General features: G+C 36.1%; 1 protein-coding gene across 9 annotated transcripts in view; it reads right to left on the bottom strand.

The window, feature by feature from the left end:
- Positions 1-22584, bottom strand: part of XPO1 (exportin 1) — a 42289-nt gene that overhangs the window by 8907 nt on the left and 10798 nt on the right. For all 9 annotated transcript variants that reach the window (XM_086326445.1, XM_086326440.1, XM_086326447.1 and 6 more), the window contains 9 exons: positions 21485-21557; positions 5574-5635; positions 5303-5347; positions 4460-4641; positions 3087-3135; positions 2887-3006; positions 1681-1809; positions 1124-1282; positions 13-210 (listed from right to left, as the gene is read on the bottom strand). In XM_086326445.1, coding sequence (XP_086182571.1) covers positions 13-210; positions 1124-1282; positions 1681-1809; positions 2887-3006; positions 3087-3135; positions 4460-4641; positions 5303-5317 — 852 coding nt within the window. In that variant the 5' untranslated portion in view covers positions 5318-5347; positions 5574-5635; positions 21485-21557. The remainder of the gene's footprint in view (positions 1-12; positions 211-1123; positions 1283-1680; positions 1810-2886; positions 3007-3086; positions 3136-4459; positions 4642-5302; positions 5348-5573; positions 5636-21484; positions 21558-22584) is intronic.

The following is a 22584-nucleotide window of genomic DNA, read 5'->3' as shown; positions in this document are numbered from 1 at the left end:
CACTGTTGTTACCTTGGACAATACAGGCAAATATAGCTGTCTCCTAGGAGGAACATCAAAATGCTGACTTCCAGATAGCAATGGAGAGGCGGATGTTGAGAACGGGCTCTCTCTATAGAGTTCAGCTGCCAGGTGATTCCAGTACTCAAGACAAATCTTAAAGATTTCAGTTTCCTCTACTTCGGATACCAACAACATATAATGAAGGGCCTACACAGAAGACCAAAACTATTAAAACAATCCTTAGACATTACTAACAACCTCAAACGGTTTTCCATTTGCTATGTTAATGGGAAATAAAAATTCATATTGCTTTTTGTACACTATGAAGATTCATCATTTATCAAATACACAATAGAAACTGTGTATGAGCAAAGTGTGCTTTCTTCTGACATGTCCTAGAATATGCTAAGACACATGATTGTTAAATCAAACAATATTTGGTTATAGCAAAAAGGAAGAAATAATTCAAATGTTCAACAGATGTACGGACACAAAAAATGATGTATATCCATATAAAGGGATATTATTCGGCATGAAAGGGATGAAGTACTGACATACGCTATAACATGGTAACATGTTAAGTGAAAGAAAGCATCAACAACGAAAGTCCATACATTATAATTCCAGTTATGTGAAAGGTTTAGAATAGGTAAATCCATTGAGTTGTACAGCAAATTACTTGTTGCTGGGGACTGGACAGAAGAGCAGAATGGAATGACTTGTTTCAATGGGTACCTTTATCCTTTGTGGGTAATGAAAAAATGTTTTAAAATGGATAAATGGTTGACAACACTGTGAATGTACTAAATACCACTCATGCAATTTAAAAGTTGTATATTATTACACCTCTATTTTAAAATAAGGTTTTTAGACTTTGCATCTTAGGAATGACACATATGCACACTTATTGGAATTTAATATTCATTATAAATTACTGATCTGACATTGAATAGAACAGAGAAATCAGGACACTTGGCTTCTGACTAGAATTCAGAATTGAGAGCATGTACTGTATTGTGCAGAGAATAAGATATGTCAAAGAGAATGTCAAGAGAATTTTAGAACAAAAGCAGTTTACATTATAATTAATTTTAGAAGCCAAAAGCTCCACAAAGCCTACCTCCATGAGTGTTTCCCTGAGATTTAATCTTTTTTCTATAAGTTGACCATGTTCTTTAAGAAAGGTGCAGAGAAACAAACTGAGATTTTGAATAAAGTTCTGTTCATCATCCTTTCCATTTGAGTATGCAAGTCGAATATTGGTATTTAGAGGAAGCATCTGCAAATTTAAATATGGATCATAAGCCTTCAAAATAACAACAAAGATCCTACATTTAAGTTCTAAATTTCCACCAGGTTTTATTAATTTTAAAACATATGGAGTTAAATAGCTATCTTTCAATAAAATGCCTCGGTCTATTATATCCATTTTTGTACCTTTCTGTCCTAGCTTTTGTTTTTTAAATCAAAAGCACAGTAAGATTTCCTCAAAGACAATCCTTTGAAATTTTTCCTAAATCAGTTTTCCCACGTTAGTGTATATAATATATATATATAATAAACACAGAATTGCACTGATCTATTTATGTTAAGCTGTGGTGAAATGGTTCAACTGAAATCCAACTTTTTCTAAGGCACTAAGATTGTTTAGTCAGTTTAATAAGAGTGTTACATTACCTGTTTTAGCTGCATCATTGTCAGTGTAAATAGCGTTACAAATTGCTCCTCATACTGGCTTACACTCACACCAGCAATCTCAGTGAGGCACTTCAGAGAGACATTTCGAAACATTGGAACATTCAAGAACTATTTTAATTAAAAGAAAGGGGAGAGAGGGAGCATAAAATTAAATAGCCTGAAACACTTTACTTAAAATTAACAATTAAAAAAATAATGAAAGATTTAGAAATCAGGAACACTGGGGAAAGAAAATACCAGGCAAATAGGTGGTGATACAGGTTTTTGGTATCTATATTTTAAGGAAATTTCATTATCCACCCCAATAGACAGTAAATGCTTTAAAAGCAAACTGTGCTTTCTTTTGATGTGTCTTTAGACATCTGAAAAACACCAAGTTGCTTAGAAACTTTCCCCATGATCTACTACATGACTTTTAAAGATATGTTTTCTGTATAATCTGAAAATATTATAATTGTTTAAGATCCTAAGATCAGTAATATAAGATTAACAAAGGTGTAGGGAAACTAGCTCTTTTTTTATTGATGAGAAGGAATAAATGTAGCCTCCTATTTTGTGGGTGGCAATTGATGAGCATCAAAAGCCTTAAAAATGGACATACTTATTGACCAATATGTGTATTAAAATTTGCACAAAGTATCTGGACAAGTACATAAATACCCAACATTTCCTGTGGTATTGTTGACAATAGCAAATTTAAACTTTCTATCGATAAAATGGTGGCTCCAACATAGTAAATTCACATTAGAATATGACCCTATCAAGTCCTGATCCTACGAAGCCCCAAATATAAGTTATAACAGTCTGCTTTTAGAGGGTCTTGATTAAATACATAATTTATTCATTACATTTGATTAGAAAAATCTGAAAATACAACCAGTTGGTAATTGATTATCTCTGGATAAACAATTACAAGACTTTATATAGGCATTACATGCTACTGCAAACAAACTACTAGTTGTTCACATAGAATATGAGAGACTGCCTAGTAAAGTGAGAGTATCAGAAGATTCTGACACTGTTTTTAAAAATTAGCTGAAACTGCAGAAAAGTTCTTCTCAGCAGTTTTCTCATCTCAGAAATAAGGCTGATTATGGTTATGAATGTAGATTGGTTTTTCTATTCAAAAGAGCATAGTTGTGCAAACTTTATTTATAAGAAAATAAATGAAATGCATTCACATACCTTATAAATTAATGTGCTGATTAACTTGGTCTCAAAAATATATCCAAGCGGAATCCAGTTAAGAAATCTGAGCAACGTTTCTAAAGTTGCATGTACAAGTGGAGCATTTTGGGAATTTTCCTACAACAAAAACATTTTTTCAATTAACACCTTCCTATAATAATGGTTATTTTTTAAAAACTGAAATTAAAAACACTTACCATCACAAACTGACAAAGCTGAAAAATTTGTGAGAATTCGTTGCACATGCTAAAGAAAAACAAAAAAGTGATCAGTTTAGAAGAAATGCTGTAACTATTTACAGAGTAACAACATTTCAGCAGCCATTAAAACCCGTTACTTCTATTTATAAACACACGTACCAATAATTTCATCCAAAGTTATAAAGTTGGGACTTCCCTGGTGATCCAGTGGCTAAGACTGTTTTCCCAATGCAGGGGCCTGGCTTTGATCCCTGGTTAGGGAACTAGAACGCATATGCCACAGCCAAATAAATAAATGTGCCATGCTTAGTTGCTTGTGTCCGACTCTTTGCAACCCTATGAACTGTAGCCTGCCAGGCTCCTCTGTTCGTAGGGATTCTCCAGGCAAGAATATTGGAACGGGTTGCTGTGTCCTCTTCCAAGGATCTTCCCAGCCCAGGGATCAAACCCAGGTGTCCAACACTGCAGGCGGATTCTTTACCGCCTGAGCCACCAGGTAAATAAATAAACAAATATTTAAATAAATTAGTTATTAAAACTATGGGTAAACATCATTCTTTTAAAACTCACCTATAAAGAGCACATTAATTTCCTTTAAAGGTTTGGTTTTTATGTCATCCTTACTCTATTTGAAAAATTTCAATTAATATAGTCTTTTACTAATTTTTTTAGTTTGGTCATGCAGCATGGCATGCAGGATCTTAATTACCCAAACCAGGGATCAAACCGGTGCTCCCTGAAGTGGAAATTCTGAGTCTTAACCACTGGACCACCAGAGATGTCCCTCAATCTAGTCTTTTAAATCCAGACAGTTGAAATAAAACTCTCCAAATGGAGAGAGGCAGTGTTAGACATCCCTAATCCATTGTGCTTACACACCAAACCAGAGAAAAAAATTCTAAATTCTGAAGCTCGTTTAAACACATAAAGGTAAAATATTTGTTCCATAATGACTAAACACATTTTTATTACTACGTTGAAAATAATAAAATCTGCCATCTTTCTGGTGTTAACTATAGGAAAATGGATAAAATGTAGGAACAGTAGAATTCTGTAGACATTTGGACACAAGTCATATCCTTGGACCTATAATTAACTAGGCTCCATATAAAACAGACTCCCAAGAGCATTCTGGGAATTCTTAATCTACATTCTTTCCGCGTAACATGTATGAAGTTACTTTGTTGTAATACCGTACATATTTTTCAAGCTTCCCCAATTTAGAGTATTAGACCATTTAAGCATTATTTAAATTTGGAGTCAGAAAGAATTAAAAATGTACTAACTTGTTCCTTAAATATTTATAATCGACCTCCAATTCCTTGAAATTGTTTGAAAAATTGCTTAAAAATTCTAAAACAATTACTTGCCTGTCTTTTAAATGCTTAGCTTTCACTTGGGTTATCTGTCCACTAGAAAAATCAAATACTTCTTCACTCAAGAGTTTCAGAATCACCATATTATTCTGACATAGACTTTCACTGGTCCGACTTGCTCCAACAATGTCACTGATAAAAGTTGGCCAGTGTTTTGGCCACTCCTGTTTAAGTATCTAAAATAAAACAGAAAGTGTTAATTTCACTTGTCAAGTGCAAATAAACAAACTTCACAGAAATTATATGATACCAAAAGCAGAAGCAAATCATCAACCACCCTTCATTTTGTTCCCCTTTATCAAGACAGGAAATGTGTCAGTCTCTATACAGAATATACTGAGTTAGAAACTACAAAAGTCCTATGTATTAAATGCCCCATTCTCAGGAAGATTTTTGTACATATTGTAAAAGTTAGGTAAATTAAAATTTTCTAGTTAGATATATAGAAAGTTTAAAAAACAGGTAAAGTATAAAGATCAATTAAACGGATGCTTGAATTCAAAGCAATTTTTTAACGTATCAGTAAGACTGAGATAGCTGACATGGAAAAGAAACATACAATGAGGCAAAAATTTTTTAATGAGTCCAACCCATACTGGAGCCAAAGAAGTGAAGTTTTTATAGTATTTGTAAATACTGTAGTACTCCTTGTAAATACTACCACAGCATATCAATAACTTTAAATGTTAGACAATGGGCTAACTATTGTAAACACTCTGAGGACTACTATCACCACTCTGCAAGATGTTTAGTTAATCAATAAAAATAGAATAGAATACTTTGTTCAACTTATCAGCCTAATTCTCAGGGAAAACAATGTATCACGTAAAAACTTACCTGAACAAGAATCATATTTAATTTCCCGATATATACCTTTTCTTTCTAAGAAAAGAAAAAAGTTCAAACAAGGGACTTAAAAAAGTTGATATAATTAATAAGAAATGCAGGCAGCCCCCCACCCATGCCCAGCAGAAAGAACAAAGTGATTACAGATCTATCATAAATGATTTGCATATGTGTCTATATGTCTGTGACAGAAGTGGGTTTAAGATCAACCCAATATGTAAATGATTTACACTCTCACAGTAGCTTCCAAAAAAGCTCTTACCTCTACACAAGTTGGGTCAGATGATGTCTTGATAATGAGGCCCACAACGTATTTTTTAATCCCTATTAAAAAAAATTATTCAGACTGTTATAGCATGCTATAAAATTGGGTAGGGAAGGGCAAAGTAAAGATCAGATCATACACCTGAATCCCATCACCAGTTATGACATTATGGGTAAAAATGTGTACTGCAACTTTAATTTTTCAGTTTCATGAAGAATGACAAAATATTGGTTTGACAACTATGAATTATTATCTTCTGAGATATTCTTTAATGCTAGATAGCCAACTATACCAAGCTGTGATTTAAAAAAAAAAAAAAAAAAGGTGAGGGGGGTGGGGAGACACTTATGATTCCTTTAAAGAAACACAAGGTCAGATGTTAGTCCCTGTCAGATTTATTTACAGCACTAAGCTAATCCTGTATGTCATTTTACTTTGTTTGTTCTACAATGTAGAAAAAAACAGAGTTAAGAAGAAAGTTTTTATTTATATTCTTAAGGATACCTTTATAGCATTACCTATTCCTTCAACAGTTAACATTTCACGTCTTTGATTTTAATTTGCATCATTCAGAATTTACTGGGCATCTATCTACTATACATCCCCTCAAAATTTTAAAGTAATGTCGTTCACCTTAATATACCCAAAGGACCTGAAACAGGATTTCTTAATCCAACAAATTATCTCTCCCTATGAAAAATAAAGACTAACCTCACATCTGTTTAATAATTTAGCTTTTGCCACCGAATGCTTTATGAAGATTTTCAAATTTTCAAAGCTATCTGAACTTCAGAAATAACAGATGAAAAGTTTGTAAAACTGTGTCCCAACTCTCATCTAGCAAATCTACATTGGACTCAATATCCATTGACCAATGCTAATTTATAACAGCTACCCAGAAATATAATCAACCCTAGGCAACAAAACGCCTATTTGATTGTAAAACTACCCAAATAGAGCAATTTTTATGAGTTAAGTGTTAAATTCACTCTTTGACCCACACACTCCTTCATTGGTAACTGAAAATTAATTTTTATTAGTTATGGTGGAACTGGACATTTCAACATTCCAAATAAAATCAAAACTTTTAAAAAGCATTAATTATAAAAATATTTTCCTAATTGATGAAAAATTTCACAAATAAAGACACATAATAAGGGTTATTAATCAACTGAAAATGTAACATTAAGTATTATCAATATTCACAATATAAGAATCATTTGAAAAACTGCCTGCCAGTTACCAAAGATTTAACTATATATACACAAACACATAAAAATCAGTGAAAACTATGTTACTGACATTTTAAAAACTTCTACACTAGGCAAAGGCCCCAGTAATAACTGTTGTAGACAGGTCCACCAATGAACATGCTGTGTTGTGCTTAGTCACTCAGTCAGGTCTGACTCTTTGTGACCCCATGGACTGTAGCCCACCAGGCTCCTCTGTTCATGGGGATTTCTCCAGGCAAGAATATTGGACTGGGTTGCCATGCCCTCCTCCAGGGGATGTTCCCAACCCAGGGATCGAACCCAGGTCTCCCACATTGCAGGCGGATTCTTTACCATCTGAGCCACCAGGGAAGCCCCAATGAATGAATGAATTTATAAAAGAAATGGACAAAACTTCCAGGACAAATTGTCTAAGTTGTTAGTAGGAAAACTAAAAGGTGTAAATACATTCTGTACTTACGGGGGCAACATTTTAGACAATATTTCTATTGTCTAAAATTATTTTTTCAAAAAAAAAAAAAAAAAGAGGCTTTGTGGACACCCAAAATAAAACCAGGTTTAGATTCAACAAAGTGATTTAAAAAAAGAAAGAAAGAAACACCAGAACTAGGGGAACTAGTTTTATTTTAAAATGAGTGCTAAATCATACCACTTAGTTAGGATAAAAAAAAAGTCGCTCAGTCATGTCCGACTCTTTGAGACCCCATGGACTGTAGCCTACCACACTTCTCTGTCCATGAGATTTTCCAGGCAGGAGTACTGGAGTGGGTTGCCATTTCCTTCCCCAGAGGATCTTCCCAACCCAGGGATCAAACCTGGGTCTCCCGCATTGTAGGCAGATACTTTGCCATCTGAGCCACCAGGGAAGTCACTTAAGTTAGGATAACCCACACAATAATCTCATGTCCTTAATATCCATTAGATCGTTATCAAAACAATTCTGGTATTGTTGACCTTTCTGCTCTTTAGATAAATATTGTCATTAAGGCCCCTAAAAAAAAATTTAAGAAAAAGAACCATTCTGAATAAACAGAAAACATCACTCTGAAACCTCTAAATACAGGCTAAAAAATGGAACAGTAGTGGAACTACAATTTCTACCTCCATATGAGTTTGGAGGCTTCTCTCAGCCTCAGAAGAAAACAGAATCAGACTGAGCCTACAACTCTATTAGCAACTAAATAACTTCTTTTCAGAAACTTCTGAAATTCATCTGTAAGATAGAGCAAAGAGTAAAAGATGAAACCAGAAAAAACATGAAATAAGTAGTAAACACCCACACGCAACCTGTAAGGATCTCAGAGACAAAACTAAGTCTCAACTAAAGACTATGGTATCACTAAATATCACTCTAAAATGATGAGTGTCCATTCAAAGCATTTGAACTACATGTAAAGGCCTTTTCCATCAAGTACTGCTGTACATAGTATCTGTTTAGAATCTCCTGCTATGTAGCTTATATGATTAAGTACCATAATGCCCTCCCCAAATTTCTTCCCATTATTTACCAAAATTTAAAAAGTAAAAGGAGCCAGTTAAGAGTAGTTCTAAAATTGTAAATTAGACCTTTAAAAAAAGAAACGGTGGGAATCCCCTGGTTGCCTAGTGGTTAGAATTTTGGGCTTTCACTGCCATGGCTTCAGTTCAATCCCTGTTTGAGAGCTAAGATTCTGCAAGCCATGTGGCTTGGCCAAAAGAATAAATAAATAAATGGTGTCACACATATCAAGGTAGAAAAGTCAGATGTTTACAAGTAGCAGAGAAAGCTCAGCTTCTCAGATTTAACAGAAAACGATCCTAGACCTGACAAAAACAAAACCCCTTTATTCCCAGCATCTCTTTGTGCCAAATGAGTTAACTCATCTGCCAGTTGGAAGAAAAAAAATTTTTTTCGGTTTCTTCAATTGTTTTATAAATAAAACAAATTTCTTAAAACAAGAACTATCTTTACAAGACTTCATATCCAATAAAAACCATACTAATCAGAAATTATCTCTTTCCAATTATTCAGAAAGCATATGTGGATAGACTAGGATACTCCTTCCAGCAGTCTTCTAAGCTCTTTCCTGGGAATCAGGAAAACTTATAAATAAATGTATTAAACATATCAAAGAACACTTCACTGAAGAATTCTCATACGTAGGTTGTATGCCTCTGACAAACACAATTATGCTCTTACTGCTTACTATGCCAAGGCTTTCAAAGGACTCCTACAATGATCCAGCACACTTCTATCAATAGCCCCCACAGCCCATTCTTCTAAATAGGAAAAAAAAATTCACCTCCAAAGTTTTAAAAGTAAACTTTCAAATCATTTATTGAAAAGTACTACTTTTTTTAAAAAAGGACCATCCATACAAAATATGGTACACTATTAAAATATGGTACAAAATATGGTACACTATTAAAGCTCAACATCCAGAAAACGAAGATCATGGCATCCGGTCCCATCACTTCATGGGAAATAGATGGGGAAACAGTGGAAAGAGTGTCAGACTTTATTTTGGGGGGCTCCAAAATCACTGCAGATAGTGACTGCACCCATGAAATTAAAAGACGCTTACTCCTTGGAAGAAAAGTTATGACCAACCTAGATAGCACATTACTTTGCCAACAAAGGTCCATCTAGTCAAGGCTATGGTTTTTCCTGTGGTCATGTATGGATGTGAGAGTTGGACTGTGAGGAAAGCTGAGCGCCAAAGAATTGATGCTTTTGAACCGTGGTGTTGGAGAAGACTCTTGAGAGTCCCTTGGACTGCAAGGAGATCCAACCAGTCCATTCTGAAGGAGATCAGCTCTGGGATTTCTTTGGAAGGAATGATGCTAAAGCTGAAACTCCAGTACTTTGGCCACCTCATGCGAAGAGTTGACTCATTGGAAAAGACTCTGATGCTGGGAGGAATTGGGGGCAGGAGGAGAAGGGGACGACAGAGGATGAGATGGCTGGATGGCATCACCGATTCAATGCACGTGAGTCTGAGTGAACCCAGGGAGTTGGTGATGGACAGGGAGGCCTGGCGTGCTGTGATTCATGGGGTCGCAAAGAGTCAGACATGACTAAGCGACTGAGTATAAAACTGAACTGAGTATAAAAATGCCCAAATACCCACTGAAAGGTGACTTATGGCATATGAATGCTCCTTATCCAAGAATTTATGTATTAATCTTTTATAACTCTTATTTTCCCCAATATCAAGAAAAATGTCTTTCACAGTCTCATTTCAAATAGAAACCAACACCAAATTATCCACATTATCTCATAAACTGATAATAACAACATTAGCTAGCTAAAAAGGTCAGATTTAAGCACATGTAATTTCCAAAAATGCTTAAACTACCACACCATTGCACTCATCTCACACACTAGTAAAGTATGCTCAAAATTCTCCAACCCAAGCTTCAACAGTACATGAACCCTGAACTTTCAGACGTTCAAGCTGGTTTTAGAAAAGGCAGAGGAACCAGAGATCAAATTGCCAACATCTGCTGCTACTGCTGCTGCTAAGTCGCTTTAGTCGTGTCCGACTCTGTGCGACCCCATAGACGGCAGCTCAACAGGCTCTGCCATCCCTGGGATTCTCCAGGCAACAACACTGGAGTGGGTTGCCATTTCCTTCTCCAATGCATGTAAGTGGAAAGTGAAGTCGCTCAGTGGTGTCCGATTCATCGCGACCCCATGGACTGCAGCCTGCCAGGCTCCTCTGTCCATGGGATTTTCCAGGAAGAGTACTGGAGTGGGGTGCCATCACCTTCTCTGGCCAACATCCGCTAGATCAAAAAAGCTAGAGTTCCAGAAAAACATCTACTTCTGCTTTATCGACTATGCCAAAGCCTTTGTGTGGACCACAACAAACTCTGGAAAATTCTTAAAGAGATGGGCACACCAGACCACCTGACCTGCCTCTTGACAAATCTGTATGCAGGCCAGGGAGCAAATAGTTAGAACTAGACATGGAACAACAGACTGGTTCCAAGTCAGGAAAGGAGTATGTCAAAGCTGTGTACTGTCACCCTGCTTATTTAACTTATATGCAGAGTACATCATAAGAAATGCTGGGCTGGAGGAAGCACAAGCTGGAATCAAGATTGCCGGGAGAAATATCAATAACCTCAGATATGCAGATGACACCACCCTTATGGCAGAAAGTGCAGAAGAACTAAAGAGCCTCTTGATGAAAGTGAAGAGGAGAGTGAAAAAGTTGTCTTAAAACTCAACATTCAGAAAACTAAGATCATGGCATCTGGTCCCATCACTTCATGGCAAATACATGGGGAAACAATGGAAACTATGACAGACTTTCTTTTCTTGGGCTCCAAAATCACTGCAGATGGTGACTGTAGCCATGAAATTAAAAGACACATGCTCCTTGGAAGAAAAGTTATCACCATCCTAGACAGCATGTTAAAAAGCAGAGACATCACTTTGGCAACAAAGGTCCATCTAGTCAAGGCTATGCTTTTCCCAGTAGTCATGTATGGATGTGAGAGTTGGACTCTAAAGAAAGCTGAGTGCCGAAGAATTGATGCTTTTCAACTGTAGTGTTGGAGAAGACTCTTGGGAGCCCCTTGGACTGCAAGGAGATCCAACCCAGTCCATCCAAAAGGAAATCAGTCTTGAATATTCTTTGAAAGGACTGATGCTGAAGCTGAAGCTCCAATACTTTGGCCACCCGATGCGAAGAACTGACTCATTGGAAAAGACCCTGATACTGGGAAAGATTCAAGGCAGAAGGGGACGAGAAGATGAGATGGTTGGATGGCATCACCAACTCAATGGACATGAGTCTGAGTCAACTCCGGGAGTTGGCGATGGACAGGGAGGCCTGGGGTGCTGCAGTCCATGGGATCGCAAAGAGCTGGACACAACTGAGCAACTGAACTCAACTCCCATCAGACTTAATAGTTATATATATCATCTTGAAAGTTATTTACACCCAATATTAACAGTCTTACCCCCCAGGAACATCTTGCAAATATTAGATACTTAATGACAAGGTAAAAGAAATGCATTAACAGAATGTGATTCACTAAAACCCTTTAAAATGAAAACTTACTCACTACAACATACCAATGGTGCCATATTCCCGTAGAGGCAAAACGCCCTTTCTAAATTTAAATTGTAAATTTGTTCATGAGCATCTTAGCTAGTCAGTGATACAGACTACCATTATATCAATACCATTATATTTTCAACCAAGTATAGAATTCTACCCATTGAGAGAAAAATACGAGTGAAAAAGTTGCAGAATCTTATCCCTTGCTTTCATAGTGGCTCATTTTCATACACCACAGAAAATGGAGAGCCTTGACACACTATTACAAAAGTAAAGCTACAATCATCAAAACTGAGTTCAGTCCAGTCCAAAACATTGTGCAATACTTAAATTCACTTTAAATGTGTACTCTATAATCACATCCCTTCATCAAAGCCATGTGTAACTGAAACTTTTTCCAAAAAAAAAAAAGAAGAAACGTTACTTCCAGATGTATAGCAAAGTGATTCAGTTATATATACATGTTAACATACATGCATGTATACACTTTTGCCTTCCCTGGTGGCTCAGTGCCAAAGAACCCGCCTGCCAGTGCAGGAGACACGGGTTTAATTTCTGGATTGGGAATATCCCCTGGTAAAGGAAATGGCAACCCACTACTGTATGCTTGCCTGGAAAATCCCACGGATAGAGGTGCCTGGTGGGTTACATCATCCCTGGGGTTGCAGAAGAGTTGGGACACGACTTAGTGACTACACAGCAACAACATACACGTTTTCAGATTCTCTTCCATTATAGTTTATTACAAGATTATTGATACTCAATATACCACAATATATGTGCTATATAGTAGGTCTCTGTTATTTTATATATAATAGTAGTTCTGATCACATATCCCCAATTTATCCCTCCTCCCCTTTCAAAGCCTTAGGTAACCGTAAATTTGTTTCCTATGTCTTTAAGTAAGCTCATTTGTATCGCTTTTAAAGATTCCACATATGATATATCTGTCCTCTGACTTATTTCACTAGTATGATAATCTCCAGGTCTATCCAAGTGGCTGCAAATGACATTTCATTCTTTTTTATGTCTGAGTAATATTCCACTGAGTGTGCACACAACCCACTTCTTTTCCCACTCATCTGTCCATGGGTATTTAGGCCTCTTCCATGTTTTGGCTCTTGGCCTCTTGACGAAGGTGAAAGAGGACCAAAAAGCTGGCTCAACATTCAAAAAACTAAGTCATGGCACCCAGTTCCATCATTTCATGGCAAATAAATGGGTAAACAATGACAGACTTTCTTTGGCTCTGAAAAAGATTTGATGCTTTTGAATTGCAGTGCTAGAGAAGACTTTTGAGAGTCCCTTGAGATACCAAGGAAATCAACCCCAAACATTCATTGGAAGGACTGATGCTGAAGCAGAAGCTCCAATACCTCAGCCACCTGATGCAAAGAGCCAACTCATTAAAAAGACCGTGAAGCTGGGAAAGATTGAAGGCAGGAAAGGGGACAACAGAGGATGAGACGGTTGGATGGTGTTACCAACTCAATGGACAGGTGTTTGAGCAAGCTCCTGGAGACGGTGAAGGAGGGGGAAGCCTGGTGTGCTGTAGTCCATGGGGTTGCAAAGAGTCGGACATGACTTAGTGACTGAACAAAAAAACGTCTTAGCTATTGTAAACAGTACTACTATAAACACTGGGTTTCATGTATTTTTTTGAATCAGTTTTCATCTTTTCTGCATGTATGACCAGGACTGGGATTATTGGCTCATATGGTAACTCTATTTTTAGTTTTGTAAGGACCCTCCATACTGTTCTCCATAGTGACTGTACCAATTTACATTCCTACTAACAGTATAGCAGAGTTCCTTTTTCTCCACATCCTCTCCTGTATTTATTATTTGTTGGCTTTTTTGATGATGGCGTGAGGTGAGATACCTTACTGTAGTTGCGATTTTCATTTCTCTAATAACTAGGGGTACTGAGCATCTTTATATGTGCCTGTTGGCCAGAAAGGAAGGTGCTTTTCCCATGTCACACTGTTATTACAAACTTGTCCACTTAAACCACCAAGAATAATCACAGAGAGTCGCTAAAATATAGCTATTTGTCCTATTTACCTTATCATCCAAAGGAATCCAGAACAATTTTCCTATTCCTCATTCACTGAAATACTCATGGAAACAAACCGCAAAATGAGAAATAGAAAAAAATAATTCAAAAGCAGGGGTTCTTAACCTACAGTCCCCAGAGATTATAAATTGGAATTAGACTGTAATTTATTGCCTATATGTTCAGTAGTTTTAAGAAGAATGGATCTTTATTTATTATTCTTAGAAGGGTTTATAGCTGCAAATAGTACTGAACAAGAACTCCTAATGAGATAGAGCAATTAAAATTCTATTAAATTCACAATATACAATATTTGCAAACAACCCACAGGTAGATAAAGTAGAATAAAATGTTCAGTGTTTAAAAAAAGGAATGAAATTGATACATGCTGCAACATGAATTAACCTTGGCAACATATGCGACTGAAATAAAGCAGATTCAAAATATTGTATGATTGTACATATGAGTTACCAAATAGGCAAATTCATAAAGACAAGTATAATAATGGTTAACAGGGACTGGGAAGAGTATAAGAAAGATAATGTTTAATGGGTAGTTTCAACTGGAATGACAAAAAAATTCCAGAGATCAACAGTAAGGATGGTTGCACAATACTATGAATTTACTTACTGACAATGAACCATACATACACACATACACTTAAAATGGTAAATATGTATATTTAATCACAGAAAAGTTTTTATTTTACTAAAAATTCAACATTTTTTTCTAGAAAATCCGCAACTCTTTAAAAAAATTTTTGGATTTAAATAATTTTTTGGCCATGCCTGGTAGCCTAAGGGATCTTAGTTTCCTAACCAAGGATCAAGCCCATGCCCCCTGTATTGGAAGTGTGGAGTCAACCACTGGACTACCAGTTCCTCCAAACCTCTTTAATAAAATCTACAGGTGGTTTGCATCTCCTGTGTGGATGTGATGTAAGGATTAGGCATTGTGAGGTCTCAAGTAAAGACCGCTTATGAAGTTCCACATAACTAGGATATACTGGGGGGGAGGGACCACATTGTTATTATACCTTAAATAGAAATGGTAGGAAAACAGTTTTTGTCAATTACATATGATGCTGGTGTACAAAATAATATTTTAAAAAATATCATGTGTTATTGGATAAAATGTAATCAATATTGTGCTTTATTATCTCATTGTGTTATAAAACTGGCAAAAATACACCAATAAGAGTGCTTGTTAAATCTGAGATTAGACTGATGCTTCACACATTACATTCCACAGAGTGGGGGGAGAATTTCTCATGGATTTGCTTAAAAGCCATGGCCTTACAAGAGTCCAAACACTTAAAAGTTCTTTTCAAAATGACCAACAAAGGAAACAACTATCTCTGTTAAATAGGCCTAACAATATTAACTTAAATATGCATACAGAGATGATGTGTAGGTGCTCAACAGCCTAAGTCACAGTGAGAAGCCATTATATATGTGCTACACCGGCTAGAATTTTAAAAAACTGACCACAAGCTTTGGTGAGGATGGGAAGCATACTGCTACTGAGAATGTAGAGTGATACAATCATTTTGGAGAACAGCTGGGCAGTTAAAAACATACACCTACCATATGATCTAGCCATTCTACTCCTAGCTAATCAATTGAGTGACAGCAGATTGGGGGCTGGGGAGGTAAAGGAAAAGGCATTCACCAAAAAAGGGTCATGATTAGTCAAAATGTATCAAATTGTATACTTGAACTTGTTCTTTGTAAATGTTAAATATACCTTAATAAAACCATTAAAAAAAGCAAACAATTTTTAAAAAGTCATTACTGCTTAAAGGCAACAAGTTAAATATGTGATATTCAGTACAATGGGCGATTTATGCATAGGAATGACCTGATTAGTTCTGTTTCTAAAATACACTAAACCCTTTGCTGAAAATATATCACAAGGGACAAACAGAAGTGGGTGTTAAGGAGCCCAGTTAGGATGTTACTGCAGAAATTTCAAGGCAACTTGAGAGTAGTATACAAGCACTTGGTGAAATGGAGAGAAGTGGGAGTATTTTTTTATGGAAAGGGGCTGACAATACACGTGTTTATCCACAGTCAGCACCCAGATATGCAGAGCGTTTTAAACACATTACTTATTATATCATTTTCCAATAACCATACAAGACAATCAAAATAGTATTGCTTTATCACTATGAACTCTTTTCTTCACCACTGCTCTTTTCAATGTCAGCAGGTCTGTATATATTTCATAAAAATGTAGTGATCTGTAAACTACATGTCTTAACAGATTAAAATATAATCCTTTGGTTTAAATGAACCATTCCCTATTTGGAAATTATTTTCCTTCATATATTAAAATTCAATTTTTTTCTTTAGTTGAAACCATTACCTTAAATAAAAACAAAAATTAACAACTGAGACTTAAAACTTCAAAGTTTTTGCACAGCAAAGGAAAACATAAACAAAACAAAGATACGCTATAAAATGGGAGAAAATATTTGCAAATAACACAAATGACAAGAGACTCATCTCCATAATATACAAACAGCTCACACAGCTTAAAAACCCTTCTCAAGACAAAAAAAAAACAATCAAAACATGGGCAAAAGATCCAAAGTTATTTCCTCCAAAGACACACAGACAGCCAAAAGGCACATGAAAAGATGCTCAACATTACTAATTATTACAGAAATGAAAATCAAAATTACAATCAGGCATTGCCTCACAGTGGCCAGAATGGCCAATCATTAAAAAGTCTACAAATAATAAGTGCTAGAGAGGGTGTGGAGGAAAAAGAAACCTCCTACACTGTTAGCGGGAATGTAAATTGGTACAGCCACCATAGAGATCACTTATGAAGGTTGCTTAAGAAACTATGGAAGTGAACTTCTCCGGTGGTCCAATAGTTAAGAATTCGCCTACCAATACAGGTGTCAGAGGTTTGATTCCTGGTGCAGGAAGATTCCACATGTGGCGGGGTGGGGGAATTAGCCCATGCTCTTCAACAAAAGAAGCCAACACAACTAGAGTAGCATCCACTTGCCACAACCAGAAAAAGCCCATGTGCAGTAACAAAGACCCAATGCCCCCCAAACTAAATAAATGAAACAAAAGTATGGAAGCAATCTAAATGCCCATGACAGATGAATGGATAAAAATGTGAAACACAATGACAGCCAGAAAAAAGAAAAAAATAATGCCATTTGCAGCAACACGGATATACCGAGATTATCATACCAAGTAAAGCAAACCAGACAAAGTATCATATAATATCTCTTATATCTGTAATCTTTTAAATGATACAAATGAAATTTATACAACAGATACAGACTCACAGACAACAAACTTATGGCTACCAAAAGAAAAGGAGGGTGATAGAAGGGATAAAAGGAATTTGGGATTAAAATATACATACTATATATAAAATAGATAACTAAGACCTATTGTACAGCACAAGGAACTATACTCCATAGCTTTAAAAGACTGTCTTGACTTATAGTAACTGATCTATGTTATTCACTTCAAAACTTAAACCTCAAAGATATCAATGATATATAATATGTACACATGTAATATAAAAATGTAAAAGCAAAAATATTGGGAAAGTCATTAGGTTCTTAAATAAAGGACTGAATTCCAAATAAGGAGTGGTGTTAGTCACTGAAATAATACTAAGCAATTAATTGAGTAATTATATACCAGCTACTGGAGCTGATGGAATTCCAGTTGAGCTATTTCAAATCCTGAAAGATGACGCTGTGAAGTGCTGCACTCAATATTCCAGCAAATTTGGAAAACTCAGCAGTAACCACAGGACTGGAAAAGGTCAGTTTGCATTCCAATCCCAAAAAAGGCAATGCCTAAGAATGATCAAACTACTGCACAAATGCACTCATCTCACACGCTAGTGAAGTAATGCTCAAAATTCTCCAAGTTAAGGCTTCAGCAATACGTGAACAGTGAACTTCCAGATGTTCAAGCTGGTTTTAGAAAAGGCAGAGGAACCAGAGATCAAATTGCCAACATCCACTGGATCATCAAAAACGCAAGAGAGCTCCAGAAAAATATCTATTTCTGCTTTATTGACTATGCCAAAGCCTTTGACTGTGTGGATCACAATAAACTATGGAAAATTCTGAAAGAGATGGGAATACCAGACCACCTGACCTGCCTCTTGAGAAACCGATATGCAGGTCAGGAAGTGACAGTTAGGACTGGACATGGAAAAATAGACTGGTTCCAAATAGGAAAAGGAGTCCGTCAAGGCTGTATATTGTCACCCTGCTTATTAACTTATATGCAGACTACATCATGAGAAACACTGGGCTGGAGGAAGCACAAGCTGGAATCAAGATTGCCAGGAAAAATATCAATAACCTCAGATATGCAGATGACACCACCCTTATGGCAGAAAGTGAAGAGGAATTAAAAAGCCTCTTGAAAATGAAAGAGGAGAGTCAAAAAGTTGGCTTAGAGCTCAACATTCAGAAAATGAAAATCATGGCATCTGTCCCCATCACTTCATGGGAAATAGATGGGGAAACAGTGGAAACAGTGTCAGACTTTATTTTTGGGGGCTCCAAAATCACTGCGGATGGTGATTGCAGCCATGAAATTAAAAGATGCTTACTCCTTGGAAGGAAAGTTATGAAACCAACCTAGATAGCATATTCAAAAGCAGACATTACTTTGCCAACAAAAGTTCGTCTAGTCAAGGCTATGGTTTTTCCTGTGGTCATATATGGATGTGAGAGTTGGACTATGAAGAAGGCTGAGCGCCAAAGAATTGATGCTTTTGAACTGTGGTGTTGGAGAAGACTCTTGAGAGTCCCTTGGACTGCAAGGAGATCCAACCAGTCCACTGAAAGGAAATCAGTCCTCGGTGTTCTTTGGAAGGAATGATGCTAAAGCTGAAACTCCAGTACTTCTGCCACCTCATGTGAAGAGCTGAGTCACTGGAAAAGACCCTGATGCTGGGAGGGTTTGGGGGCAGGACAAGGGGACGACAGAGGATAAGATGGCTGGATGGCATCACCGACTCGATGGACATGAGTTTGGGTGAACTCTGGGAGTTGGTGATGGACAGGGAGGCCTAGAGTGCTGCGATTCATGTGGTCGCAAAGAGTCGGACACAAATGAGCAACGGAACTGAAGGACACACTAAGGGAAACCAAGGCAAGAGACATCTAACTCAGTCTAGGATTGTCAGGTATATTTCTGGCAAAGTGCTTCAGACAATGCTGTAAATTGAAAACGCCATTCCCCTAAAAACATGTGAAATTAACATCCGCTTATGGATGGATAAGAAACTGAAAGGTCATAAAATATGAACTAGACTGAAATAAATGATTACAAAAATTTTTTTGGCTGACTCTACAGCCAAACCTATCCTTCTCTGAAAATACATCAAGCACTGCCACTTTTGTGAATAAGCTTGTCTAAAGGGGCCAACCAGATTTTCCTTTTCTTTCACCACATGCTAGGACTCATATATACTAAGACTAGCTAACAAATGGAAGATAACAGCTTAAAAGATTGACAATTATAAACAAAAGGAATGTATAGTATTTCAGGGGTTATACTGATTTATTTCCAATGTCAAAGTTAAAGATGAAGAAAAATTAACATTTGGAAATATTAGTATACTTTGTGAGATATAAAATCTTAGGATGGTACAAGCCTCTTAGGAATGACAAAGTTGAAAAGAATCATAAATATAGTAGTGAATAAATTTATGTCTCAATTTTTGTAAACGAGATCAATTACTTTAAAAACACAAACTAAATTCATCATGCAAAGTTGCTGCAGATCTAAAGTTCACTAACATTCTCTGGGAGCCATTTTACATCCTCTTCTGATATTGAACCTCTGAAACACCCTAGAAATTACACTACACTTTCCCCTCCATGTAATGACTTCATTGACAGTGACAACCACGTATGTGGTGATAGTAACTTCAGGTATTTTTAGAAAAGATTTACATCCCACTCAATCTTACCACTAGTGTTAAGGGGAAATGTAAAGAGAAAGGTGATTCTGTAACTTTCAGAGAAATGAAGTGTCTCATTAATACAGAATAGGAACACATGAAGAATCCTCCTCCACCAGTTTTTTCGCAAACAAGACTTTTAAAACTGAAAAATCTTATGTCCTGGAATATGCACAGAAATATATGGAAGTTTTTGACTGTGTGATAAAAGCCAAAACATGCCACTCCCATTATTCATGTGGAAAGCAAAAAATGTCAAGTTCTCAAGGGTAACTGTAACCTCTGATATTATAAGCACATATTACTTCAAATCATTTAATTTTACAGCTGGAAAATAACTTGGAAGGATCATCGAGCATAATCCTTATCTAATAAGCAGCAAAGGTTTATGTGTTTAGAAATTAAAGAGGGACTTACCACAGTACAATGGCAATGAAATAAAAAAATAAACACTTTTCTGTTGGTATGGTAAGCCATGGCTCAAGCCACAAGTATAAAACAACAATAGTAAAGGAACTAGGACTTCACTGAAGTCCCTAAAAGTAAGTAGTGATGAAGTACAAAGGATCTATTTGGGACAGGAGTCAAACCGTACTTATTAATTTCTAAAGTCACAGAACATGATCTAAAATGGTTTCAAACCAAAATACAACATTAAAGAACCTCTTTGGGTGGCAGTATTCAAATACTTCCATACTATCATTCTTAATTCACAGTTTATGATGTTTTAGGGATATTGCTGATAAAAAACTGTCCCATTCTCCTCTAAATGTGTTATAAAGATGTCAAGATTTAAGTCAGGATTTCATAAATCCAGGTCACTATCCCATTATAAAGATGATATGAAAAAGCAGGTCAAAGACGACATCTTAAAAAGCAATAGTCCAAGAAAGGGAACATGATTTAATAGAACGCCATCAAAAGTAGAGTAACCCCATTATAAAGTCCAGACAAACAAGTAACAAAGTAGTTAATAAGGGAGTATGTGAAAACCACATTAAAGAATTTCAAGACTAACTTTGCCCCTTGTTTCTTAAACCATGACTACTTTTATCAAGGTAGTACAAAGGGAGACGTTAAAATATTAATACCAGGCATCATCAAATATTCATTTAAAAAAAATCTTTCCTATTTTAGAAACAAATCTTTTATAAGGTATGCTTAGAATTTCAAAAGGTAAAGTCCTATGATTTTTAAAACTTGGTTTTTCCTGTGCTGTTACGTTTATGTGTTATTCCTATTTTAATTCCCATTATTTGTTCCATGTGATGAATTTAAAACAATGCGTAAGAGCACATATTCAAATTTCATTCACTTCAAACATGGTCCAGATTAACTATGAGTTTGTAAGAATGTTTCACAATATTTACAGGAGAAAGTTGGGCCAGTCTAGTTTCTGCTTTCTCCCAAATAAAACCTTATTCTTCCTCTGCCCCCAAATATAATCAGTATCTGCCTTGCAACATAATGAAAGCAGTAAACAAACCATTAGTGCATAATAAACTATTAAAGATTTGACATATTCCCCTAATAGTCAACTAACAAAAATGCCAGGGATAATAAAATTCTAAATTTGCAATTCTTAAAACACTTTCCTACCTTCACATTGGTTCCTTGGAAGAATCTTCCACCTTGTTTTTATCACATTTTCCAAAATCTGTAGTCCATAATACTGAAAATTGGAGAATAAAAGTATGTGAATATATTGCTATAAGACTGGCAATTTCCAGGATTCACAAATGGACAGACATTCACACATTTACATCTAAAGTTTCAAAAACAGTATGCTACCAAGTTTAATTACATATATTAAACAAGGATCTATTCATTCGCCCATATACTGAATTTTCATGCATTTTCCTCATTTTATTGTTTACTACTCTATTTAACGTCCTGCTGTTTATACATGCTCACACCAGGAGGAAGAACCAAATAAAAAGCCCTTAGCAGCCAAATGGGCTGGGTGTGCAGAAGGAAAATGTAGCAGCCAGATATGAATTCACAGCATAAATGACTGCTTACAGGCTCACATACTTTAACAAAACCAGGCTCCTAAGAATTTAGCAGCTTGGATGTTCTCAAGCTTCCTACCATCTTCTAGGAGTTGTAAACTCTTGGCCAAGTATTAAAGTATTGTCACAGATACTTTCTATACAAAGTGTTTACAAACATCACTGGTGTGTTACTTAAGGAGCAGCAAGACAGCCCACGGGTTTAATTTAAAAATTTAACCCCACCCTTATAGTTGCTATTTCTACTAATTTAAAGATAAACTTTTGTGCACAGTCAAAATAATACACAAATGCATGTTGCAATCTGTTATCTACCTTTCAGGTATTTCTTCCAAGTATAGAAATAACTAAAAATGTAAATTAATAAACACAAATACCACTTTGAAGCCATTTTGTCCCCCCTGTTGATTACTCACTCTAAATAGTCAACAATATTTATAACAATTTATAAGGCTACAGGAGTTACTACCCAAAATTATTACCATGACCAATTAGTGTGGATAGACAGGAGGAAGAAAAGGGTCAAAATCCTTGTGGTATGTTTCAACTGGTTGAACTAGGGAAGAATCAGCTAGAATACCTGAAAGGCAAACTCATTCATATATAGACATATAACCTCAGATTGCAAGTTTTGGCTGAGAATAAGAGTTCATCTTTAAAATGGTTAGTCACCACACAATAAAATAG

Source organism: Bos grunniens, chromosome 11 (genome assembly GCF_055505025.1).
Source record: "Bos grunniens cultivar Pamir isolate PY7600 chromosome 11, Bosgru_T2T1.0, whole genome shotgun sequence".
Classification (NCBI taxonomy): Eukaryota; Metazoa; Chordata; class Mammalia; order Artiodactyla; family Bovidae; genus Bos; species Bos grunniens.
The sequence above is the reverse complement of the archived record's forward strand: the minus strand, read 5'-3'. Positions and strand labels throughout refer to the sequence as shown.